Source organism: Adelges cooleyi, unplaced genomic scaffold (genome assembly GCF_023614345.1).
Source record: "Adelges cooleyi isolate 19-005CV unplaced genomic scaffold, UGA_ACOO_1.1 ACOO_flye_CR_arks_rails_tigmint_CR_PRNA_724, whole genome shotgun sequence".
Taxonomy (NCBI): Eukaryota; Metazoa; Arthropoda; class Insecta; order Hemiptera; family Adelgidae; genus Adelges; species Adelges cooleyi.
Window position 1 is genome coordinate 277,777 of NW_026096431.1, and position 27,994 is coordinate 305,770.

The following is a 27,994-nucleotide window of genomic DNA, read 5'->3' on the forward strand; positions in this document are numbered from 1 at the left end:
GTGGCACATCAATCGATCAGTAATTGGACATAGTTGGTACATAGAGGGGTAAGATGATTTGGAAAAATCTACTTCTTCCCCCAAAAATGTTAAAACACAAAAAAAAATGACCGGGTAGGCGTTAGCGGCGGCACTGTGTTATTACACAAGCTCGCGCGCATTTTCGAATAGTATAGCTACTGTTTATTAAAATTTATGAAACAACGAACAGAATAAAAAATACAATATCCAACATAGTTTGAATCATTTTGATAGCTTTATTACTCTTGTTGTAATAATGTATCATTGTTGGATAAACGTATTGGTACTTCGTACTTACTTATTACCTATTCTATGCGAGTACGCGTCGACCAGTTTCAAAAATAACTTAATTTCACATAATTAAATCACTACATATTAAAAAACGAATTCGTTTAAATTGTATTTATTAACTTTAAATTATATTTAGTATAAAATATAATTGTACTAATATTTAAATAGTTTAAAAAAGTTACTAATTATATTTTTTTTTACACAGACTTGCTGTAATTTAGCTAAAAATAGTGAAATCGACTCAAATCTAGTGTGGTAATTTTATATGTATTATTATAGTAAATAACGATACATTTAAAAATGAAAAATATTTAATTTACCACTATAATAAAAAGTATAATTTAAGTACATTTATACATATAGGTTATTGTTTAAGTAAAGTATAAAATAGTTTCAATTATAATTGACACAAAAAATAATTACAACTTTTTTACATTTATAGGTATATAATAATATGTATTGATATATAAATATATAATAAAATACAATTAATTTTACGGTCTACATTATGACTTATTTTTCACGCATAAAATTGTCAGGTGCATAATTTAAAGGGTTATTAATGGTATCCAAAGGATCACGTCTACCTAATTCTATAACCTGAACATTTGAAATTGGCTTTTTATTTACACAAATAAATAAATTTAAAAAAAACTTTTTTAAAAACATGCTTTTCTAAAAAAAAAATAGTAAAAAGTAAAAAATAATTGTATTACAAGAACAATTTACCAATCAATTGTAGCATATTTTATTTTAAATGTCAATTACTTTGAAAACAACCGAAAATTAACTAATATTTTAAATAATTTTAAATATCTTTAATTTTTGACTAAAAAGAAAAGCGTGGGCCCTATTCAACAAAGTCTAAATTCATTGAGTAAAGTATTATGAAATGTATGTGTCACACACAAATATTTAATTAAATTTAAATTACAAAAGAACTTACAATATAAAACAATATCTGATAAATTTATTAGGGACTTTGTCGAATAGGGTTTTATTTTTAGTCAAAAATTAAAGATATTTAAAATTATTTAAAATTTTAGTTAATTTTCGGTTGTTTTCAAAGTAAATGACATTTTAAATAAAATATGCTACAATTGATTGGTAAATTGTTCTTGTAATACAATTATTTTTTACTTTTTACTATTTTTTTTTTTAGAAAAGCATGTTTTTAAAAAAGTTTTTTTTCAATTTATTTATTTTATTTTTTTACTTTTTAGTCCTATTAAAGGTATTTAATAATTGCTGTATAGATTACTAAATTAATTTTGGAAGATTTGAAAAAAACATGAAATTATAGTGAATTGACCCCCACATTTGACCCTGTGTAGGGCGACCTGGATGTCCGAGTCCCAATATGATTACAGGATATTGTATTATCATCTTAGACGAGTGTCTGTGCCAAGTTTCAGCCCTATACGACATCGGGAAGTGGGTTAAATTAATTTTGCAAGATTTGAAAAATAACCGTACAAACGTACGTACGTACGTGTTAGCGAGCTAAAGAAAAGCCTGTAATAAATATAGTATACTTAATACTATAATACATATTAAAACGAGGATTATAAGTATAAAAAAAATAGTCGCAAAAGAAAAATCTCAGGCATTATTAATTAAATATTTATAAAAGATCCCAAATTCATATTGGATTGTATAAAAGCAAAAAATTGAGGTAACACATAATTATAAAAATAAGAAACAACATGTTCATTTTGTAGCCTTTTACTTAGTAGGTTATGTATTATACTTTTTTTAGTTTTTTATAGGTACAATATTATATTTTGTTATAATTACTAATAAAATAAATATTTCATAACTATATATTTAATACTTATTATCATTTAATTTTAATTCAATTATTATTATATGTTTCTATGTTTGAGTATTTATAACTATACAACTCAACATGAGTTGACGTTTTACATTACTAACAGCTTCCCATATACCCGGCTTCACCCGGAGAAATACATACAATTGCCACAAAGTACTCACAAATTATGTTTAAACTATCCTCGTGAAACACTCTTTTTATCAGTGAAAACTAGAATAAAATTCGTTCAGTATTTACTGAGAAAATCGTGCATAGACTCGGTAAACGAATTTGTTTATCGAATAAGATAATAATTAAGTTATTTTTGAAACTGGTCGACGCGTATTCGCATATAATAGGTAATAACTAATAAGCAAGTACGAGATATCAATACGTTTATTCTAATTTCTAAGAAAGTTAGTTAAGAAAGTTATTCATAGGTCATATTGTCATAACAACAAAAGTAATAAAGCTATCAAAGTTATTCAAATTATGATGGCTATTGTATTTTCTATTCTGTTCAATGTTACATACATTTTAATGAACAGTATTTAAAATAATACTCTAGTTTGTAACAAGCGGGCGAGCGCAATAGCGAGTGTTATATTATAGTGCCGCGCCAATGTCCAACGTGATAGAGCATACGTTGCGCGCGCATAATATTAGTTTTTACTAGAACCGCTGTCCGTAAAAGAATGATGTGCCACTCCTCACTGGCTGCAACGCGCAGCGTCGCAGCACTCGTATGGGCGTGGCTATATGCCGCCGCCGCCGCGCCGATATGGAAAATAACGCCATCTCTTGAGCGTTGGTTTCGTTTCACTTTTGCTTTGACGCCCTCTTAAATATTTATAATGAGTTCTTTTTGGGCCACATAAAAATAATCGGCGGGCTGTATGCAGCCCAGGGGCCGCTGGTTGAGTATGGTTGTGTTAAATGCTAATATTTTATTCTTCTAAGATTCCAAGTAGAAAGCAATATTTTCTTCATCTGAAAAAAATAATTTAATAATTATTAACTTATATCTCCTAATTTCTATAAAATGCCTAATCTAAAACAATATTATTTTTATTTTGTACATTTTTGGGTTATATCTACAAAAGACGACTTCAAAATGAAGACGTTGACACAACTGAAAATATACAAAGTAACAATTTACTAATAGTAATAGTGTAATATCTATTATTCACAATAAACAGTTTTTCAATACTAAAATATTGCACATCTAGACTCTAGTGCATATTGATATTCGAAACATACCTAACTAGTAACTGAATAATCATAAATGACATATTGATATGTAGCTTGATAAACCAATACTGACTATTGTAATCAGTGACAAATTGTACATTAAGGTTTCAACACATCATTATCTTTCCAGTAATCTTCTTAAAAAATGTCCTGCTAAAAAATACAAATTAAAATTGTATAAATTAAAATTTTAATATTTAATATATTGTACTTACAGCTTTTCTGCGGTTAGTCATCAACATTTATTCCAGTTAAACTATAATTAACAACTGTTAATTGGCCATATAATAATAATATATTACGTATAGTATTAAATAAATCAGTAGGTATATTGTACAACTTGGTTGTTATGTTGAGTTTTCCAAGTCTTAAATACAAATTTCACTATTACTAATGAGAACTAATTATATTTATGAAATCATTACATTCATTATAGTTTCAAAATAAATTGTAAAATGTATGTCACTAACCACAATTAGACATTTTAAAACACAATACTAGTTTCTTCTTTATATATAAAAAAAACTGTTCACAAATCACGAGTACACGTTGTTTGTCGTTTGACAATTTAAGTTTTACTCATACCATAGTATAATAATACTGTGATAATAATATTAACGCTATATTATAATCATACCGTAAAAGTGGTTTAAGGCAAAATCGTCCACATCGCAGTCTACTGATAATACATGTGAACGGATGACGGTTATGTAAGGTATATTTGTTTCCAAACAGGTAGATTAAGAATCGATTGTCCATATAATAATAAAAAAAAATTAGAGCCAGAGTTATTTATGTCTCATTATCGGTGACAGTATTATCGATGGGGTCCAATATTATCATTATTTACTGGCAAATAAAAGTGCTACTGCTGAAAAACCAAACAAATATTGATTTTAATTTCAAATCTTTACTAAGTCACAGAAAACGAACAGATAGTTGAAAATTGAAAATTCAAACGCTAACAATTTTTAAAAAAAATTGTCTACATACTTATGGAATTAAAAACATATGTTTCCGTTTAAAAAAACGAGATTCGTAGTTTTATAAAGTGTAAGGGTTGAAGATAAAAAAATTCTAAATATTAAAAAATGTAGTAAAATATGTACCTAAAAGTTTAGAAAAAAAAAATTCTCAAAATATTCATATTTTCCGAGAAAATGAGTATCTTACGTTAGTTGGATCACCCTGTATATATATAACACATCATGTAATTTATGAATTCACGCCGTTGGCAATTCGTGCCACGTCCACGAGGAATGGAGGCTCACAGACGTGTCTGAAATTTGTGCGTCGAGGTCGACGGCCGCATGGTCAGTGCACAAAGTAAAAAAAAATATTATCATTATTAGTTTATCTAACATACGTCCACGATACCGTAGTTATATAATATTATGGGTAAGTGCAATAGTCAGTTAGCAGAAAAAAAATTAAATAACTAATTGCCGTTGACTATTGTACTCTACAGATAATGACGGACCGGTCGACGACACGCACACACACACATCAAGTAATTTATATCATAATAGGATTATTATGTTATGTGTGTATTACTACTATGATTATTATATAAATAATAGTATTATTATTATATTTAATTTTATTGGAATAGATAATATACATATTCACAACGAACATCTAAGCGCATATATATATATGCGCTTGCGCGTACATGTTGCAGAAATGGATAACGAGTCTTCGACGCCACGGGGCCATTAAAAGAACTCCAGTCGAAGTCTCGTTATCCATTTCTGCAACATGTACGCGCCAGCGCATATATATATATATATAACACATCATGTAATTTATGAATTCACGCCGTTGGCAATTCGTACCACGTCCACGAGGAATGGAGGCTCACAGGCGTGTCTGAAATTTGTGCGTCGAGGTCGACGTGCGGCAACCACAGTGTTTTTTTTTCTCGGTTTACTCGTGGAGGAGCCGGGCAATCGTTTCGGCCGGCCGGTACCTGACCGCGGTTGCCGCCACCGCCGCCGTCGCACCGAAAAATAATATATACAAATAATATGTATATATGCGCTTGCGCGTACATGTTGCAGAAATGGATAACGAGTCTTCGACGCCACGGGGGCCATTAAAAGAACTGCAGTCGAAGTCTCGTTATCCATTTCTGCAACATGTACGCGCAAGCGCATATATATATATATATAACACATCATGTAATTTATGAATTCACGCCGTTGGCAATTCGTGCCACGTCCACGAGGAATGGGGGCTCACAGACGTGTCTGAAATTTGTGCGTCGAGGTCGACGGCCGCATGGTCAGTGCACAAAGTAAAAAAAAATATTATCATTATTAGTTTATCTAACATACGTCCACGATACCGTAGTTATATAATATTATGGGTAAGTGCAATAGTCAGTTAGCAGAAAAAAAATTAAATAACTAATTGCCGTTGACTATTGTACTCTACAGATAATGACGGACCGGTCGACGACACGCACACACACACACACACACATCAAGTAATTTATATCATATTAGGATTATTATGTTATGTGTGTATTACTACTATGATTATTATATAAATAATAGTATTATTATTATATTTAATTTTATTGGAATAAATAATATATATATTCACAACGAACATCTAAGCGCATATATATATATGAGCTTGCGCGTACATGTTGCAGAAATGGATAACGAGTCTTCGACGCCACGGGGGCCATTAAAAGAACTGCAGTCGAAGTCTCGTTATCCATTTCTGCAACATGTACGCGCAAGCGCATATATATATATATATAACACATCATGTAATTTATGAATTCACGCCGTTGGCAATTCGTGCCACGTCCACGAGGAATGGGGGCTCACAGACGTGTCTGAAATTTGTGCGTCGAGATGTGATGATGTAATGATGTGCCACTCCTCACTGGCTGCAACGCGCAGCGTCGCAGCACTCGTATGGGCGTGGCTATATGCCGCCGCCGCCGCGCCGATATGGAAAATAACGCCATCTCTTGAGCGTTGGTTTCGTTTCACTTTTGCTTTGACGCCCTCTTAAATATTTATAATGAGTTCTTTTTGGGCCACATAAAAATAATCGGCGGGCTGTATGCAGCCCAGGGGCCGCTGGTTGAGTATGGTTGTGTTAAATGCTAATATTTTATTCTTCTAAGATTCCAAGTAGAAAGCAATATTTTCTTCATCTGAAAAAAATAATTTAATAATTATTAACTTATATCTCCTAATTTCTATAAAATGCCTAATCTAAAACAATATTATTTTTATTTTGTACATTTTTGGGTTATATCTACAAAAGACGACTTCAAAATGAAGACGTTGACACAACTGAAAATATACAAAGTAACAATTTACTAATAGTAATAGTGTAATATCTATTATTCACAATAAACAGTTTTTCAATACTAAAATATTGCACATCTAGACTCTAGTGCATATTGATATTCGAAACATACCTAACTAGTAACTGAATAATCATAAATGACATATTGATATGTAGCTTGATAAACCAATACTGACTATTGTAATCAGTGACAAATTGTACATTAAGGTTTCAACACATCATTATCTTTCCAGTAATCTTCTTAAAAAATGTCCTGCTAAAAAATACAAATTAAAATTGTATAAATTAAAATTTTAATATTTAATATATTGTACTTACAGCTTTTCTGCGGTTAGTCATCAACATTTATTCCAGTTAAACTATAATTAACAACTGTTAATTGGCCATATAATAATAATATATTACGTATAGTATTAAATAAATCAGTAGGTATATTGTACAACTTGGTTGTTATGTTGAGTTTTCCAAGTCTTAAATACAAATTTCACTATTACTAATGAGAACTAATTATATTTATGAAATCATTACATTCATTATAGTTTCAAAATAAATTGTAAAATGTATGTCACTAACCACAATTAGACATTTTAAAACACAATACTAGTTTCTTCTTTATATATAAAAAAAACTGTTCACAAATCACGAGTACACGTTGTTTGTCGTTTGACAATTTAAGTTTTACTCATACCATAGTATAATAATACTGTGATAATAATATTAACGCTATATTATAATCATACCGTAAAAGTGGTTTAAGGCAAAATCGTCCACATCGCAGTCTACTGATAATACATGTGAACGGATGACGGTTATGTAAGGTATATTTGTTTCCAAACAGGTAGATTAAGAATCGATTGTCCATATAATAATAAAAAAAAATTAGAGCCAGAGTTATTTATGTCTCATTATCGGTGACAGTATTATCGATGGGGTCCAATATTATCATTATTTACTGGCAAATAAAAGTGCTACTGCTGAAAAACCAAACAAATATTGATTTTAATTTCAAATCTTTACTAAGTCACAGAAAACGAACAGATAGTTGAAAATTGAAAATTCAAACGCTAACAATTTTTAAAAAAAATTGTCTACATACTTATGGAATTAAAAACATATGTTTCCGTTTAAAAAAACGAGATTCGTAGTTTTATAAAGTGTAAGGGTTGAAGATAAAAAAATTCTAAATATTAAAAAATGTAGTAAAATATGTACCTAAAAGTTTAGAAAAAAAAAATTCTCAAAATATTCATATTTTCCGAGAAAATGAGTATCTTACGTTAGTTGGATCACCCTGTATATATATAACACATCATGTAATTTATGAATTCACGCCGTTGGCAATTCGTGCCACGTCCACGAGGAATGGAGGCTCACAGACGTGTCTGAAATTTGTGCGTCGAGGTCGACGGCCGCATGGTCAGTGCACAAAGTAAAAAAAAATATTATCATTATTAGTTTATCTAACATACGTCCACGATACCGTAGTTATATAATATTATGGGTAAGTGCAATAGTCAGTTAGCAGAAAAAAAATTAAATAACTAATTGCCGTTGACTATTGTACTCTACAGATAATGACGGACCGGTCGACGACACGCACACACACACATCAAGTAATTTATATCATAATAGGATTATTATGTTATGTGTGTATTACTACTATGATTATTATATAAATAATAGTATTATTATTATATTTAATTTTATTGGAATAGATAATATACATATTCACAACGAACATCTAAGCGCATATATATATATGCGCTTGCGCGTACATGTTGCAGAAATGGATAACGAGTCTTCGACGCCACGGGGCCATTAAAAGAACTCCAGTCGAAGTCTCGTTATCCATTTCTGCAACATGTACGCGCCAGCGCATATATATATATATAACACATCATGTAATTTATGAATTCACGCCGTTGGCAATTCGTACCACGTCCACGAGGAATGGAGGCTCACAGGCGTGTCTGAAATTTGTGCGTCGAGGTCGACGTGCGGCAACCACAGTGTTTTTTTTTCTCGGTTTACTCGTGGAGGAGCCGGGCAATCGTTTCGGCCGGCCGGTACCTGACCGCGGTTGCCGCCACCGCCGCCGTCGCACCGAAAAATAATATATACAAATAATATGTATATATGCGCTTGCGCGTACATGTTGCAGAAATGGATAACGAGTCTTCGACGCCACGGGGGCCATTAAAAGAACTGCAGTCGAAGTCTCGTTATCCATTTCTGCAACATGTACGCGCAAGCGCATATATATATATATATAACACATCATGTAATTTATGAATTCACGCCGTTGGCAATTCGTGCCACGTCCACGAGGAATGGGGGCTCACAGACGTGTCTGAAATTTGTGCGTCGAGGTCGACGGCCGCATGGTCAGTGCACAAAGTAAAAAAAAATATTATCATTATTAGTTTATCTAACATACGTCCACGATACCGTAGTTATATAATATTATGGGTAAGTGCAATAGTCAGTTAGCAGAAAAAAAATTAAATAACTAATTGCCGTTGACTATTGTACTCTACAGATAATGACGGACCGGTCGACGACACGCACACACACACACACACACACATCAAGTAATTTATATCATATTAGGATTATTATGTTATGTGTGTATTACTACTATGATTATTATATAAATAATAGTATTATTATTATATTTAATTTTATTGGAATAAATAATATATATATTCACAACGAACATCTAAGCGCATATATATATATGAGCTTGCGCGTACATGTTGCAGAAATGGATAACGAGTCTTCGACGCCACGGGGGCCATTAAAAGAACTGCAGTCGAAGTCTCGTTATCCATTTCTGCAACATGTACGCGCAAGCGCATATATATATATATATAACACATCATGTAATTTATGAATTCACGCCGTTGGCAATTCGTGCCACGTCCACGAGGAATGGGGGCTCACAGACGTGTCTGAAATTTGTGCGTCGAGGTCGACGGCCGCATGGTCAGTGCACAAAGTAAAAAAATTATTATCATTATTAGTTTATCTAACATACGTCCACGATACCGTAGTTATATAATATTATGGGTAAGTGCAATAGTCAGTTAGCAGAAAAAAAATTAAATAACTAATTGCCGTTGACTATTGTACTCTACAGATAATGACGGACCGGTCGACGACACGCACACACACACACACACACATCAAGTAATTTGGAGGCTCACATGCGTGTCTGAAATTTGTGCGTCGAGGTCGACGGCCGCATGGTCAGTGCACAAAGTAGGCAGCCAGAGTTTGGGATAAGAACTTTTGCAATCAAAGACATCAATGCATTTTTCGCATTTATGCGTTTAATGCATTGTAAAAAATGCAGACAACCACTGAACCGATGGTACACGATTGACACATCAATTGCGAAAAATTGGAGTTTACTCACGCATGACAAGTTTGTAAACTATGTTGATTTAGATATTGAATATATTAACTTATAATTTTTTTTACTAATATTGGATTTAAGAAAACAGTGCTAGTTAGTGTAATTTTTTTACTAATATTAGAATTAAGATTAGGATTGTAAAATAAATAGTTCTACTTAAAATAAACTTATTTTTTAGTTTAAAAAAAACCATTGCCTCATTTTATTATTTAATATAACGTAAATTATAATATACTTAAAACTTCATTTTTGGTTAACTATATAATAACAAGCGGCTCAACTGATTATTGCAAGTGTAGTCTAAAATACTATATTAAAAAATTTAAGCATAAAGTATAATATAATAACTTGCAATATATATTTATATATATATACAGGGTGATCCAACTAACGTAAGACACTCATTTTCTCTGAAAGTATGAATATTTTGCGAATTTTTTTTTCCCTAAAATTTTAGGTACATATTTAGCTACATTTTTCAATATTTAGAAAAATTTTATCTTTAACCCTTATACGTTAAATAAGTACGAACCTCGTTTTTTCAAATGGGAACATATGTTTTAAATTCCATAAATATAAAGACAAAAAATCTAAAAAAATGTTAGCGTTTGAATTTTTAATTTTCATCCATTTGTTCGCTGTTTATGACTTTGTAAAGATTTGAATTTTTGTCTATATTTCTTAATAATTTCATTCGATTCGACAAAGACAAGTAGTTTTATTACGACGGTCATCACATCAAATATAATAATAATTTGATGTTAACGCATTCCGTATCATAATCAGATATAATAAATAACCATACATTATTAGACGAAAGGTAGACTGTTACGGATAACGGACTTTACACTTTAACCTAATCTAGCTGGAGCTAGTCATTAGTTGGTTATCTCGGATAACAATCTAGTATCTAAACTATGCATCAGTTACCACGGAATAATCGAGTGACCAGTACCCATAATATATTTTATTATTTGTACAAAATCGCATTATATTTATTATTTGTACATAACCTCATCGCTAACAAATTTCGACTTCGAAGTTCACACGTTTTCCATTAGTGAAATGAGAAATTGCAAACTTAATTAAAAAATGTTAGTAAATTTACATTTTACTTTATAGTAAATATGATAGCATGCTTATTGTAGTTATGTCATAACTCGTTATTTTATAATTTTTTAAATATATCAATTGATAATATTTGCTCTCGACTTTATTTTGACGTTACATTCTTGGACACATCATTAATTTAATAGGTAAGTGTATTAAAGTTTAATAGATAATTTAATACAATACGAATTCAATTAGCTTTTTTATTTTAGGTTGAATGCTTTTTTACTGAAAATATTTCATCTTTTAAAAACCAATGTTATCATGTAAAATTGGTTTTGAGTATGACATATCAATTGCTATGGAAATGTCTTTCCAATCGGACCCAAGACCTTACAATTATATATCAAGGTGTAAATTATAAGTATAAAACATTTATTTCTAATATGACATTTTTTCATGTGAATGTATAATATCAACACTAAGCAATTTGAATGAAAAGTGTGTTGTGTTAACTTAAAATAATTATTAATGCATGTATTTGTGTACGTGGGTTGATAATACTCATATACCCGTTTCATTTATATTTAAAAATATCAGTAATTAATGTATGAATTTCATACTACTACATACAAAAAATCGCTTCTTGATTATACCAATATTTATAATAATATGTAAGTATATTATTTTTATTTGATTAAACTTATCTAAGGTAGTTCAAATGTCTGCTTTCAGTTTAGTTATTTCTTACAATGATATAACCCATATATTGTGTGTCTGACATACATTACGGATATTTTATCATAAAGTTTTAGCTATAACTGACACAGGTATTTGTATAGTAAACAAGGAAATATCAGATAATGGTTTTCTTTTTAAACAACTAAAATCTATTAATCTTTTAATTTTCTAGATACTAAATAGTGAAGAAAATAATAAAAATAATAAAATACTGATTATACATAAAATCAAAATAAGCAGATTCAACTGTAAAAGAATTAACTTTTCAATTTGAAATTTTTGAAACAGACATATTTTATTATAAAGGCTTTAGAATCACTATTATTATAACATTATACACCTTATAAGTTATAATAATAATTAGTAAGTACTAATAAAAAGATAAGAACATATAAACTATTTAATTTAATAGTTATTAATAAAATAAAAGAGACAAGTTCTGATAATTTAATGTTTGCGTGACACAAACCCTAACTTTATTTCTGAAGTTTGAGTATCACTGTGTGATTTTGTGTAATTGAGTCACAAACTATTGATCCATATTTTTATTAACGGATCTTAATAAGAAATAACTTGACTTAAAAAAAAATAAAATATCAATGATGTTGAAAAATTTACCGTTGCAGAAAAATCAAATCTTTTTTGCCAACAGGATGGGGAAAACAGAAAAAAAAGTAAAAGTACTTTGAATCACAGTTTGGAACTACCGGCTTAAATTAAGTTGATAATTAATACAATTTCAAACTTAACTGTGATTTTGTTGTAGGTTCCTAAAACACTGTTTACAAACATCTAGTCTTTAGACAACTTAATCATTTAAACACAGTCCACTTTATTGCATTATTTTTTATTAATAAAGTTGTTTATATAATAAAAAAAAGTTAGTTATAAATGTAAAATAAGCAACATTTTAAATATTTACTGTAGAATTAAAATAGTAAGCAAATTAAATCCAAAATTCCTTATTTAGTGTAAATTGTTTAAAACAATTATTTGAGCATAGAATATATTTTGAATAAATTGAACATAACTAAACAAATAATAGTAACGCTTCGCGACGCGTGTCCATTCAATGTATGCACTTATGAGATTGTAAGCCAAATTTTAAAGCTATTGTTTACTACCTATAAAAACTAAAAATTATAATTTTCAAATAGCATAATAATGATCTGTTGTACTGTGCTGTTACTTGTTGAATGTAGAACATAGATAGTAGAAAAATATGATAACTAATGATAATAATATTTTGTATTATCATCATAGCAGCAGTTATCAACCTACTTGTACCACGGTTTTTGATTGTTGTTTGATTGTTTGATAGCCATTCGTTAGCTGCTGTCAATATAGTTCTGTCAACCTACCTGTCATGACGGTGTGTTAGAAAAGTCGGTAATCTATAAATATGAAACGCTGGTCAAACAAAATATCACAAAACATTTTATTGTGTTTGGTTATCTGTGTACTCGTCTATCGGACAATGCGATCATAAATAAGTATTTTATTGGCTCCCGGTCTTTGGAAAACCAAAGAAATATAACAATATTTAAGAGAAAATGTAATATCTTTACAAAGTCATAGCTAACGACTAGATGGGTAAAAATTTATAATTCAAACGATAACATATTTTTAAATTTTTTGCCTACAAATTTATGGAATTAAAAACATATGTTGCCATTTGAAAACGTGAACTTAGACCCTTTTTATCGTATAAGGGATGAAAATAAAAATTTTCGAAGCATTGAAAAATGTAGTAAAACTTATACCTAAAAGAATAGGAAAAAATGTTTTTTCAAAATATTCATATTTTCCGAGAAAATGAGTGTCTTACGTTAGTTGGATCACCCTGTATATACTATTAGATAGAATATAATATAAATTTTCGGTATGTAGGTTTAAATCGACGCGTCAGTCTGACGCCGAAAAAATCGTTATTAGAATTGGCATATATAACACATGAATATGTACCATAAAATATAACAAAAGGGGTAAAACAAATAGTCGGTAGAAATCTTTGTCAATACCTTTGATAATATATAATATTGATCGACCGTATGGTGGCGCCAAGCAAGATGGGTTTATCAGAACTCTGTACACCATATGAACCCTTAGCGTGTATTATACAGGTGCAAATAATTTGACCGTAACAGATGACACCTGTTAAAATATAATAAAAGGGACAAAAAAATAGTCTGTAGAAATCTTTGACAATACCTTTGATAATATATAATATTGACCGACCGTATGGTGGCGCCAAGCAAGATGGGTTTATCAGAACTCTGTACACCATATGAACCCTTAGAGTGTATCATACAGGTGCAAATAATTTGACCGTAACAGATGACACCGGTTAAAATATAATAAAAGGGACAAAAAAAATAGTAGGTAGAAATCTTTGACAATACCTTTGATGATATATAATATTGACCGACCGTATGGTGGCGCCAAGCAAGAGGGGTTTATCAGAACTCTGTACACCATATGAACCCTTAGAGTGTATTATACAGGTGCAAATAATTTGGTCGTAACAGATGACACCTGCGTTTTAAGATTACATTTTTTGGTTAGCGCTAATGGCGAGAAAATAACGCCTACATTTTTGGGGGGTGGCTTATGAATGCAGAGGAAGGGATTTTTTTTTTTTTTGGAAGGAGTTTGCAGTGATCAGCATGATCAATTATTATACTGTGTACAACCGTCAGATGTAATTTTGCTAACCTACCGTCAACAGTGTCTTGTCAACAGTAGTTTTTGCTCAGCAGTTTACATTAATTTTCACTGTTTAATTTTATATATATCGATTTTGTGTTTTTTTTAAAACAAAGTATCGTATTGTAATCTTAATATTATTGTATTACCGCATATAACATATTAACGCATTTAATCTAGTAGCTATAATAGCATATTAACACATACTAACGCACTTAACACATTTTTTAAGCTTTTTAGCCTATTAACATAATATTACATATTTTTAGCATATTATTATTATTTTAGTAAACTTATTAAATTCTTAAACATGTATAAGTGTAGTTTGTGTGAGAAATCATTCTCTACAAGCTCCAATCTTAATAGACATTTAAAAGTCCACCAAGGTATTAGGTTTGCATGCGGAGAATGTGATTATGACTTTAAGTATCAAGGGAATCTATCCAGACACTGCATTGCCAAACACGGTAAGAAAACATTTTTTTTTTTTTGTTTATACTTAAAACAAAAATGTGATTTAATTTAATAAAATATAACATTTATTCAGCTGGTGCGGGGCGAAACGAACGTCCAGGAAATCCTCTTCAACAAAGGGCATCGGTTATTCAGCACACATCACACATGCCTTCAACATCTGGTTTAGGTTAGTAAATTAATTATTTTTTACAAGTATATAGTGATTTTTTTTATAAGAGAAACTTGAAACACATCACCAATATTAAATTAAAATATATTTACTTTAACACCATGAAAAGAAAAAAAATTAGCTTATAAACAAATATAGTCACAATATATCATTGAATAGACCTTTAAATTTAATTTTAAAAAAATTATATCGCCATTCATATATTTTATGGTTATAAGCTATTTTTTCCTTTTAATGATTCAATCCGTTCAACAATCTTTAACATTTAATTTATACTGAAAAAATATTTTTTCCAATACAGGTCGACAGGCAGAACAACAGTTTTGGGGAAGCGCAGACGACGAAACATTTGTCCAAGCCGAAAATAATATGGCGTCAACTTCAAGAGTTGCTACAGGTTAGTGAAAAATATGTATACCGCATTAGTTTTTTTAACGTTAGGTTAGGGTAGGTTACCGTAGTAGGTTTTTTTTATATGTAACATTCACTATAAATTATTTAGTAAAAAATATATATAGTTATGACTTTAATATATTGTTTAGAGTAAATATTATACATTTCACCCTACCGTCCTGGACAATTTTTTTTCAATTTATTAACACTTAGACACATTTTCACGGTTTATATTAAGTAAGGCCATTATTATATTATTAGGTGTAGATAAAAGATCGTTCGAAGAACTGTGTGACAGCGAAGGCGATGAGGCATGCTTGCAGGCTCTTGATAGTATAACGGTCAACAGAGAAAACAACGCAAATAATAAACGGTTGAAAAGTCACCGTTTAGCTGCAGTAACGAGAGAAGGTTTCGTTTTGACCACCACAGGGTTTAGAGGTTTATGTAAAGCCTATTATAAGAAAAATTTTAATCAATTAGCGGACTATGAATCTTTCTTGGCTGAAACCAAACCTCAACTAATCGAACTTCTTACAACACTCGTTGCTGAAAATGCAATCAAATATACGTTGAAACTTGAGTCAACGTACAAAATCCCATCCACCGAGGTTCTTGAAAACCGGGCTTTCAAGACGTGTGCGAGGACATTGCTACCTGAGACCATCATTGAAGACCAAATAACTGATGACTTTAACAAATTATTAGTTGAAGAAGAAGACATGGCTGGCAAAGGATCGGGGTTTTCTCTGGAAAAGATTGATGGCATATTAGTAGATGTGTTTCAATATTCGCCTTTCGGTGGCGCATCGTATATACCACTCCCGGAAGCCATTGAAAATAGGAAAGCAACAGTCAATGTACAAAACACGGATCAGCAATGTTTTCGATACAGTATATTGGCAAAACACGTGACTACAGCTAACCCACACAGAGTAACACACTATGAAGGTATGACAGACCGGTACAACTTTGCCGGAATTAGTTTCCCCACGCCGTTGTCCGAAGTAAAGAAATTTGAGAAGAATAATAAAGAAGTGTCCATCAATGTTTATGGTTTCAAGAAAGGTAATCGTACGTATAAAAACAAGGTGAAGAACAACATTCCTAACCATAACAATGAAAAAAAAGATTACATTATTATTCCATACCGAGTATGCACCATTGAGCAACCGAATCATTTCGATCTGTTATACTTCGATGATGGGAAAGGCAACTTTCATTATTGCTATATCAGAAACCTCACACGACTGGTTGGTCAGCAAATGTCAAAAAATAACAAAGAAAAGGCCATATGCAGACGATGTTTCAAGACTTATGTGGATGAAGCAGGAAAAGCCCCAAAGGAATCCAGACTGGACGAGCATAGAAGAATATGCAACAAAAATGAATCTGTAATGCCAATTCTACCCCCACCAAAAACTTATATGAAATTTGAAAATTATGGTAATACTCAAAAACATGATTTTCTGATTTATGCGGATTTTGAGTGTTTGCTGAAGAAACCAGCTGCAGATAGTCATTTTGGGAAAACTACTGTTACCCAAGACCACGTGCCCATGAGTTATGTGTACTTAGTCAAGCCTAGCGAGGATGTCCCAAAAGAGTTGTTAGATCGATTCAACATACCACAAACTCCGGTTGTTTACAGCGGCAATAAAAACAGCGAATTAAATGATGTGCCAAAACATTTTATTCAAAGTATAACCGATGTAGCACGGAATATCGAGCAGCTTTTAAACGTTAATACCCCTATACGCATGTCGACACAGGACGATAGCAACCATAAGGCTGTCGTGAACGGCGGTCAATGCCCTCTCTGTAATTGCAAATTTTCAATATTAAATCATCCGGTACGCGATCACCACCATTTAAGCGGTAGATACAGAAAAACCGTTTGTAATAGGTGCAATTTAAAAATGCAAAGTCCAAAGTTTGTAAGTTGCATTTTCCACAATTTATCGTCTTATGACTCGCATATAATCGTTACTGAATTAGGCCATGATCCACACACAATTAACGTTATTCCTAATAGCGAGGAAAAATTCATTTCGTTTTCAAAATTTATTTCAAATAAATTTTCAGTCCGATTTTTGGATAGTTATCGCTTTATGGCCAGTAGTCTTGACAAATTAACAAATAACCTTGCCCGTTCTGACAAGTCTAAGTTCCGTTCTGTGTTGAGTGCATATGGGGCGGACGATATAGATTTGGTGACTCGTAAAGGTGTTTACTGCTATGAGTATACAGACTTATGGGAGAAGCTTGAAGAACCCTGTCTACCACCGATAGAGCAGTTCTATAGGTAAAATATAATAACTATATATAAACTAATAATAAATAATTTTTAACCAAATCATTTTTTATAGTTCACTAACCGAAAGTAATATTTCACAAAATGACTATGACCACGCGGTAAAGGTTTTTAACCACTTCAAATTTAAAACTTTAGGGGACTATAGTTTATGGTTAGTAATATATATATTTATTTTAATTCATCATTTTATTGATAAATAATTATTTTTAGGTATAATGAGTTGGATGTGCACATTTTATGTGATGTCTTTGAATCGTTTAGGGAACTTTGTATAACTACATATTCTTTAGATCCCTGTTTTTACTACACATTACCCGGATATTCTTTCGATGTTTGTCTGAAACATACTAAAGTTGAACTGGAGTTGTTGTCTGACTACGATATGCTTCTAATGTTTGAGAATGGTAAAAATATATAAATTTACAGAATAATAATAACTTAATTAATATATAAATATATCGTTTAGGCATAAGAGGAGGACTGACACAAGCATCGAAAAGATACTCCAAAGCCAACCACGCTAAAACACCGCAATACAACCCTGCAGAGCCAAATAGTTGGATTATTTATCTGGATGCAACGAACTTGTAACTACTTATACTATATATATATACTAATAAAACAGTATATTTGTTTAATTTTCATATTATAATTACTTCAGATACGGATGGGCAATGTCTCAGGCTTTACCTTTGGGGAATTTCAAATGGTATGAAGGTGACCATTCGGTCCATACAGTGAAACATTTGTTAAAAAAATGTGACAAGAAGTCGAAAACTGGGTTGATGTTGGAAGTTGATATAGAGTACCCTAGGTCCCTTCACGATAAGCATTCAGATTTACCTTTTATGTGCGAGAGGTTAACACCAGCTGGTTCTCGCATAAAAAAATTAGTCGCCACCTTACAGAATAAACAGCGGTATATTGTACACCATTCAATCTTGAAACAGGCATTAGAGGCTGGGCTTATTCTTAAAAAAGTCCATAGAATTCTAAGCTTTAACCAAAGTTCGTGGTTAGGGAGTTACATCTCGCTTAACACGGAAATGAGGAAAAAAGCCATCAATGATTTTCAAAAGGATTTCTTTAAGCTAATGAACAATGCCGTTTTTGGTTAGTATCTAAACATTTAAAGAAATATAATATATTATATTATAATATCAAATTAATTATTTTTTAAACAGGTAAAACTATGGAGAATGTTCGCAACCGAATGAAAATGTCACTTGTGTGTAGTCCTGAGTCTTGTCAAAGGTTAATTAACAAGCCTACATTTAAAGGTGTCACGCAATATAATGAAAACTTGTATGCGGTACACCTAAATAAGGATGTTTTAACTTTTGATAAACCAGTCTACGTTGGGTTTTCCGTCTTGGAAATTTCCAAGACGTTAATGTATGACTTTCATTACAATGTAATGAAAGAGTACTACGGTTGCGATATTGAACTACTCTATATGGATACAGGTATATTATTATTAACTAATTTTATTTTAAACACAATTATATTTAACATTACTTTTTTCAGATTCTCTAATGTACCTGATTAAGACCAAAGATTTTTATGCCGATGTGTTGTCCAAACCGGGTTTTTTAGAAAAATTGGATACATCCAATTTTCCACCTTCACATTCATGTTATAGGACAGAAAGAAAAAAAGTTCCTGGGACTTTTACAGGTTAGTTAATAAAACATTTAAAAAAAAATAAAAAACTATTAATTTTTTATGTCTTAGATGAGACTGGAGGCGACATTATTTGGGAACAAATTGCACTTCGAGCAAAATCTTATGGTTACATACTAATGGGGGCCGAACACATCAAGGCTAAGGGGGTCGCTTATCACGTGATTAAAAACCACATGACATTTGAGGACCACAAAGACTGTCTATTTCAGGGTATCAATGGAAAAGACCCAAACAGTTTCAACCCTTATCGAACGATGAATTCGTTTCGATCCTATAAACATGACATTAAGAGTATCTCAACCGTTAAGCTGGCTCTAAATAGGAATGACGACAAGCGAGTTGTATTGGCAGACCGCATACATACTCTACCTTATGGTCATTATAAACTTGAGTAAGTTAAAATAACATTAGTTTGTACTTGAAAATATACTAATATAAACAATGTTTTTTACTTACAGTGAGGAGCACGTGGAAGAGATATAAATTTAAGACTTAATATTAAGGTTATTGTACAATTTTTTTTGCTTACTCCCTTTTTTTAAATTTTTTTTTGTAACATATATACACTTCAACTCTCAGACTTGTGCAGGCGTCCCCTCCCACTTTTGATGTAGTTTGTTGTGGATATATGATTAAAAATGTATTTAAATAAAACCCCAACCCTCATTACCATTTATTTTTTTTTTGTTATTTTAAATACCTAATTTTTTTTGCCATGTTCTATATAGTCATACCACACTCTTAGGCTTGTTGTATGATTACATTATTAAAAAACGTAATTAAATATAATCTCCCCCCTAACCTACTATGTAAACATTATATTATTGTATATTTTAGTTGTCTTGAAATATTTTTTTTGCTATATTATATATATATATATATATATATATATATATATAACATAGCAAAAAAAGTATGCATGTGACACACTTAGTTAAGATATTATTATTGTTTTATTTTTATTGTAACTTAAAAATGTAATTAAATATAATCTCACCTCTAACCTACCATGTAAACATTATATTATTGTATATTTTAGATGTCTTGAAATATTTTTTTGTTATGTTATATATATATATATATATGTACACCTCTTTGATTTGTAGAAAAAAATATGCATGTGACACACTTAGTTAAGATATTATTATTTTATACTTTTATTGTAAATAAAATAGACTACTATCTGATAAATAAAAAAAAAATTATTTATTATTGAAATAATATGTTTTAAACTAAATTACAATGATAATATACAAGGTTATGAATTGTTTATAAACCAATTCCTTAATGCAAACATTTTATAAAAAGTACAGTGTGTAGGATTTAAATTCATATGAAATAAACATGAAGGATAGGAATCTTCAGCGTGCAGTTGGTTTATAGGGGGGCACCCGATGTCTTCAAGGTTAATTATATTGATATGAGTTACATATTCATGTAAAATATCTATTTTCTGTAGCCCTTTAACGTAAATAACTGAGAACGTTAAAGAATTTAAAATTCTCGACACTTCTTCTGCTTCGACATCTCCATATTGAGGTGTCATTGAGTGATGATGTTTGGCTAACCATTTATTAACGCTTTGTGATTTATTGTTTGAATTTTGTGTAAAGCTATATTTAAATATCCAATGTTGAGTATTCCATGTGTCTGTTGCAATTACAGATAATTCTTTTATTAAATACTTAGAGTCCGGAGACATAATACACTCCATATCTAAAATAGCAGAGGTCATTATGAAAAAATCAAATAACTGTTTACTTTTTTCAGTAGAAGGGGAGGAAGCGTTCTATTACTATAATATATGTCAAGCTAATTTTTACGGTTTCCCAAAATATTAATAATGTCTATGATCGTTTTATTAGTTGAATACTTAAAAATTTCATTATCCTTAATTAATGATGTTATATTAGTTTCAAGAGATTTAATTTTGTTAAGGTTATCGGATGCTACTTCTTGCGCCTCACCCAGCTGTTTTGTAATACTTGAAGTTAATGTTTCTATATTAGTTACTATATAATTAATTTTGGAAAGGTTATCAGATGCTAATTCATGTGTCTCACGCAATTGTTTTGTTATACTTGAAATTTGAAGGACGTTATTTCTAATGAGTTTGTTATTGCCGTCGTGTGATGAAACTAGAGTGTTTATAAATGTATCAGAAGTCTCTCCAAACACGTTCATAGTGATACTGGCTATAATTGCTTTATATCACCCCTATTTATCCAACTATTTTCTGTTGACGGAAATCCTAACCATTTAACATACAATTTAGATCCTTTTGTTCGCACAATTTTTTCTACTAAGTAATCGTGGGGGTAATTTGTTTTGGACAATTCTTCTGTGTAGAAACAACCCAGTATAGGGTTATTTTTATAATCTTTAAGTAAATAAGTGGGGGGCTCTGTTTTGTTGACTTTAGTAATGCAAAACACCTCCGTCGACCAGTTCTGAAGGTATTTTTTATCAAAGAAACTTTTAAAAATTGATATTCTAACGTTATCACCAATTTTAAATCTGACTTTTTTATAAGGAATCACACGTTCGCGTAATTTAACTAGTGAGGGGTTTGCATTAGCTTGTGCAGGTGTTAATCCTATAGAACTGTGTATAGTATGATTATATTTTTCAGTTATTGATGGTAGAATATCTATCCAATTATGTGAACCTCTAGCCGTGAACTCTCTATACATAAGAGTTTTAAGCGTTCTATTAAATCTTTCGACGATGCTTGCTTTCAATGTTGAAAAAGTTGAGTACCGTTTTACTTTATATTTTTCGATTAATTCATCAAACAACTTTGAGTAAAACTCCCCACCTTTATCCACTTGCAAAAGTTTAGGACACTGAGTATCAAATATTTTAGCCATTGCTAATGTGACCTCTTTACTGGTTTTTGATTTTAATGGTGCTGTGTATGCATATTTTGTATAACAGTCTAATACCGTGAGTAAATATTTATACCCCTTATTAACCCTGGCATGTTGTACCATTTCACACAAATCTGCTTGAAACAAATCATTTTTACCATATAATACAACTCTTCTTCTAACAAAGTTTCTTCTTGCTGGTTTGTGTAGTTCGTTGGCGATTTCCCGTTTAGACATAGGGAATTCGTTTTATTAATTTATACTCGAGTAGTTCTTGCCAAATTAATGTGATTTCATTCGATACACCCGTATTACCTGCTGCTTGTGAAGCTAATAGTAATTTTAGACGTTCACACAATTCGTTTGGATCTTTCCAAAATAAAAGCTCTTTTTTAACGTTTTTTCTTAATGTTAAAGTAAGACCGTCTCCTTTGAGGAATAAGCCTACAATGAGATTATATTTATTCCCACCTTTTCGAATATGCGTTTTGTTTTTGTTTAAGTGAACATTTGATTTTAATAACATATCTTTATAGTTCACCAAATCGGACTCAGTATAGTTGACTGGGTTTTTTGAAAAAATTAACTGAATGATACCCATGGTTAATGGGTATGACGTGTTATCTAAATAAACTACATTTTCTTTAGCCTCGAACACTAACGCACACCCCCCAAGAGTAATTTGCCCAGTTTTTTTATCGTGTTTAGGTCCATAAAGTTTATCCAAATTATTAGACTCTAACAATGTTTTTATGCGCGTGTTAATAAAGTCTTCTAAATCGGCCACATCGTGGCTTTGATCTTGTGTCTGTACGGCAATATCTGTACTCGTTTGTACAGATTCATTTACCGATTTTTCTTTCGATTTATTTTTAGTTAATTTTATACTAAGGGTGGCTCTTAGGAAGAACTTTAACCACGCTTATTACTACGACAGCTTTGGTTTAGAACTACCGCTTGAAGTTCAGAAATATTTAAAAGGTTGTAAAATCGTATACAACTGTGAAAAACAGCAGCAATATAATACATATAATTGCGGACATTTGTGTTTAAAATTTTTATCGCAACCATGACAACACTAACACTAAATAGTAATTCTTCTGAATTAACGTGTGAATTTTTTCCTCCGTTAGAAGTTGTTAATAATTCAGAATTATGTCTTTTAAGTCTTCAGACAAACAACTCTATACCAAACATCAAATCTGGGTGTAACCGTATTGGTGTTATACGTGGAAATGACGGTGATACAGTTACTAATCTACAGTTAATAACCATACCTACAGGTTCTTATGAAATAGTAAGTCTAGAAGCAACTATTAAATCACTTTTATCAGATATAGTCACATATTTTGAATTAAAAGCTAACAATGTTACTTTAAAGTGTGAAATTAAATGCAGTCATAAAATTGATTTTTCTATGGCAGACAGCATTAGAGGATTATTAGATTTTGATACTAGAATAGTATATAAGCCTGATGTAAAACATGTGTCTCAATTTATTGTTAATATAACAAAAGTAAATTGTATAAATGTAGAGTGTAACTTGATAACATCGTCATTCGATAACGGAACTTCAAGTCATATTATCCATCAGTTCTACCCTATAGTGGGTGCAGGTTATAAGATAATAGAAATACCTCAACATCTAATTTACTATCCTCTCATTACTACATATATATCACATTTGCGTGTACTGTTAACTGATCAAGACGGTGACTTGATTGATTTTAGAGGGGAACCAATCACAATTCGACTTCACATTAAACAATCTTTATAAAATGGGTTTGAAGTTTTCTAATATAAATAGAGACACAAACACTAAACGGTCTATTAAACCACACAAACGCAACAAGGCAACGTCAAAACGAAAACACCTTAAGAAATCTAAAAATATTAACAGAAAAAAACTCAGCAAATCTAATTTGAAATTTTTAAGGACCTTAAACGCTCTCTAAAAATGGATGACTTGTACCTCAGTGTTACAGCTGGCTGTGTAGACGAATGTAAAATTATTGAAAAAGAATATCATTCGTTTTTACCATTCTCTACTTCTGCTCTATCAAACAACGACGAAATTCGTATTGCAATTCAAAATTCAGAGAGTTATTCTTTTCCAAGTGAGAGTTATATTTATATTGAAGGTAAATTAGAAAAACCTGCTGGCGCTGCTGGGTCTGTTCGTTTTATAAACAACGGGTTGACATACCTATTCTCTGAAGCACGTTATGAAATTAACGGTGTTGAAATTCAAAAAGTACGCAATCCTGGTGTAACGTTAACTCTTAAAGGCATGTGTTCATATACTCAATCAAACGTATACAGTTTAGCAAATAGTGCATTCGATGGTGTGAAATTTAATAATGAATATTTTGCGAATGGAGACCATTTTTCCGGTATTATACCACTGAGTCATTTATTTGGTTTTTGTGAAGATTATAAAAAAATTATGATGAACTGTTCACAACAATTAATCTTGAATAGAGCATCGATTGATTCGGATGCTTTACACATATTTGAAACAGATGCTGCTAAAAGTGCGGCTCTTGTTGGAACAAAAATAATTATTTCTAAGGTTGTATGGAAAATGCCATTAATTAAAGTTAACAATAAAGAAAAACTGGGTTTAATGAAAATATAAGATAGCCAAAAATCGATTGAGGTTCCCTTTAGGACTTGGGAACTAGCTGAATACCCTTCACTCCCTACAAATACACGTCACTCTTGGTCTGTACGTACATGTAACAAATTAGAGAAACCAAGGTATATTGTTGTAGGATTTCAAACTAATCGAAAAAATACCTATACGTCATCCATGTCCGTTTTTGATAACTGTAAACTGTTTAATTTGAAAGTATATTTAAATACACAAGTATACCCCTATGAAGATTTTCGTGCCGACTATCCTAAAGGGTTATATTCACTGTTCTATAAAGCATATACAGACTTTCAAAAATCTTACTATGATCGAGATAGCGATGCACCACTTCTTAATAGAGAAAATTTTTTAAAAATTATGCCTGTAGCGGTTATTGATCTTAGTCATCAGGATGATGATCTTAAAGTTAGTACTATTGACTTGAGAATTGAATTTGAAGCTTTAGAAGCTTTCCCTGCAAATACCTCAGCATACTGCATGATTCTACATGATCAAATTATTACTTACAACCCTTTTTCGGGTGATGTTAGAAAATTGTAATTTTTTTTGTAACTATATTTACTGATTTGTATGCCTTAAAATTTTTTGTAAACCTTTTTTTTTTTTTTATGAAATTATTTCATGTAACCTTTTATATTAATCTATTTTATTTCAATATTTGTATACGTTATTTTGTATGAGTTAGTTTTAAAAGTAAAAAAAATAAATGAAAACATTTCTAATTTTGTTAAATTAATTTTTTTTGTTTTTTTATTTAAACCAAACATTTTTAATAATATATTTTTTTTTTGACAAAGTGTACACACTTAAAATTCCAATTTGCGTGGTGCCCAGGTGTGTCTTTCTGTTAGTTGAAAACTATCATATGTTGGTGATTGTGATGAAAATTGAAAACATTGCGAATCTGACTCGTTCTTGTAATCAAAACTGGTAGGACCATCGTTCACATCGCAAGCCTTTAAACAAAGTTATCATGTATTAAAAAACTTATTATTATTATCATGAGTTTTAAAAAAAAAGTTTTATACAATACCTTTAATGGTTCAACTCGTTTGTTTAATTTCTTCATCCACACGTCGATCAATTCCTCCACAGCAAATCGTTTAATTTCACTTATGTAGTTGACTTCATCCATTGGATCTATCGCAGACGTTATAGTGTTGCATGAGACCTCCTTGATGTAGCTGGATAACTCGAATTTCATTGTTTTTTTGTCAGGGAAGAAACGTCCATTGTAATACTTTATCATCATCTGCATTTGTTCCTTGACTTTTTCCAGGTTGATTGTTAAGTGTCTTTCCATACATTCGTGAACTATGTATTCCATTTCAGCTAGTTTAACTAGGTCCATACGATTGAGTAGAATGCGACAACCGTCTTGTGTTTGCGATTCAATTACCAATACATTTTCTTCTTTGTATATCATTTTATTTAATAAAAGATTGTTGTCAGAGAAAAAGATTGTTTGTGTATTTTTTTTCCGAGTTCTCCATAATATTAGACAGTATATCACCCATTATTGAATATATAGTCTTCATATACTCTACGGTTATACTCACATATCTGGACGGTGTTATAATATGAATCATAACACTTAACGAATTTTTAGGGTCGATTCCAATTTGAATGAATTTGCGGCCGTTAAAGTCTAATGTATAGCTGTTACATGCGATGAGCTCGTTTGGCGGAGTTGGTGGGAAGTAGATATACTTCTGCTTTTTGTAGATTGCGGCGGTCGGTGCAGACATCTTGTTTATAGTTGGTTAAGTATTTTTTTCAAACAAATTAAACACTTTAAAAACGTACTATTGCATAGAACTGAAGAGCCCGAATACTGAACAACGAGTGTTTCATACACCCCATTGCAACCGCGGTCTAAACAGTTTATGAAAATGAATTGTAGGGGGGTTGGAACCAATAAAAATTCATCATTTCGATTTAGAGGGAGGATATCTTTAAAACAACGTTAAATGGGATTAAACGTGTCTTAACCTGTAGAGACCTGTTAAGCCGCACCTGCCTATAAACTGCAATGGAGGTGTAACTGTGAAATCAGGTCTTTTGTTTGATGTATATAACCCACTTTTGTCGGCAACCGAGGGTGCGGGTTAAATTAATCACAGGGCATGCTAAGAGTCACCTGCTATTTAAAAATTCTTCATTTAGATTTAAAGGGAAGGTATCTTTTAAAACAACGTTAAATGGGATTAAACGTGTCTTAACCTGTAGAGACCTGTTAAGCCGCACCTGCCTGTCTATAAACTGCAATGCAGGTGTAACTGCGAAATCGGGTCTTTTGTTTGATGTATATAACCAGTGTCTTAACCGAAGAGCCCTGTTAAAACACACCTGCCCACATACTGTAATGTAGTTTTTTTTTGTGCAAAATCCGAGTCTTTTTATTACCATTGTATTTGAGATACATTTCATAAGTATTAATAAATTTTATAACACTATCGTAGGTGGTCTTACTGATTTTAATTTATGTACATTATTTACATTCAACTTGTATGTTTTGTTACTTTAGAATTGTATTAAATTCTATCCATAATATTTACGAATGCGTCCCCAACAAATCCGATCTTTTATCAAATCTGTAATATGTCCATGTTTAACTTTTAGTTCTTGTATAAAGGTTTTAGATTCGTCACATAATTTAAACTTGTTAAAATCATAATCTCTTATAAATGTAGAAATAAATTTATTATCTATATTGTCATATGGAATATTGTCAAAGTCTTCCTTTATGGCTTTGTAAATATTGTCATGACATTTCTGATATACTGGTAATTCATGTAAATA

The 27,994-nt window shown here is 31.1% G+C and overlaps 1 protein-coding gene and 1 long non-coding RNA gene across 2 annotated transcripts; one reads left to right on the forward strand and one right to left on the reverse strand.

The window, feature by feature from the left end:
* Nucleotides 1–6,422: 6,422 nt before the first annotated feature.
* On the reverse strand, nt 6,423–7,385 carry LOC126845244 (uncharacterized). Its single transcript, XR_007686740.1, has 3 exons — nt 7,283–7,385; nt 6,822–6,965; nt 6,423–6,551 (listed from the first exon to the last, which is right to left on the reverse strand). It is a non-coding gene; the product is annotated as an uncharacterized LOC126845244 (long non-coding RNA).
* An 11,886-nt stretch (nt 7,386–19,271) lies between these two features.
* LOC126845243 (uncharacterized) lies at nt 19,272–20,061 on the forward strand. The gene is made up of 3 exons (XM_050583867.1): nt 19,272–19,446; nt 19,508–19,657; nt 19,715–20,061. The coding sequence occupies exons 1-3, from the start codon at nt 19,374–19,376 to the stop codon at nt 20,059–20,061; spliced, it is 570 nt and encodes a 189-aa protein (XP_050439824.1). The 5' UTR covers nt 19,272–19,373.
* The last annotated feature ends 7,933 nt before the right edge of the window (nt 20,062–27,994 follow it).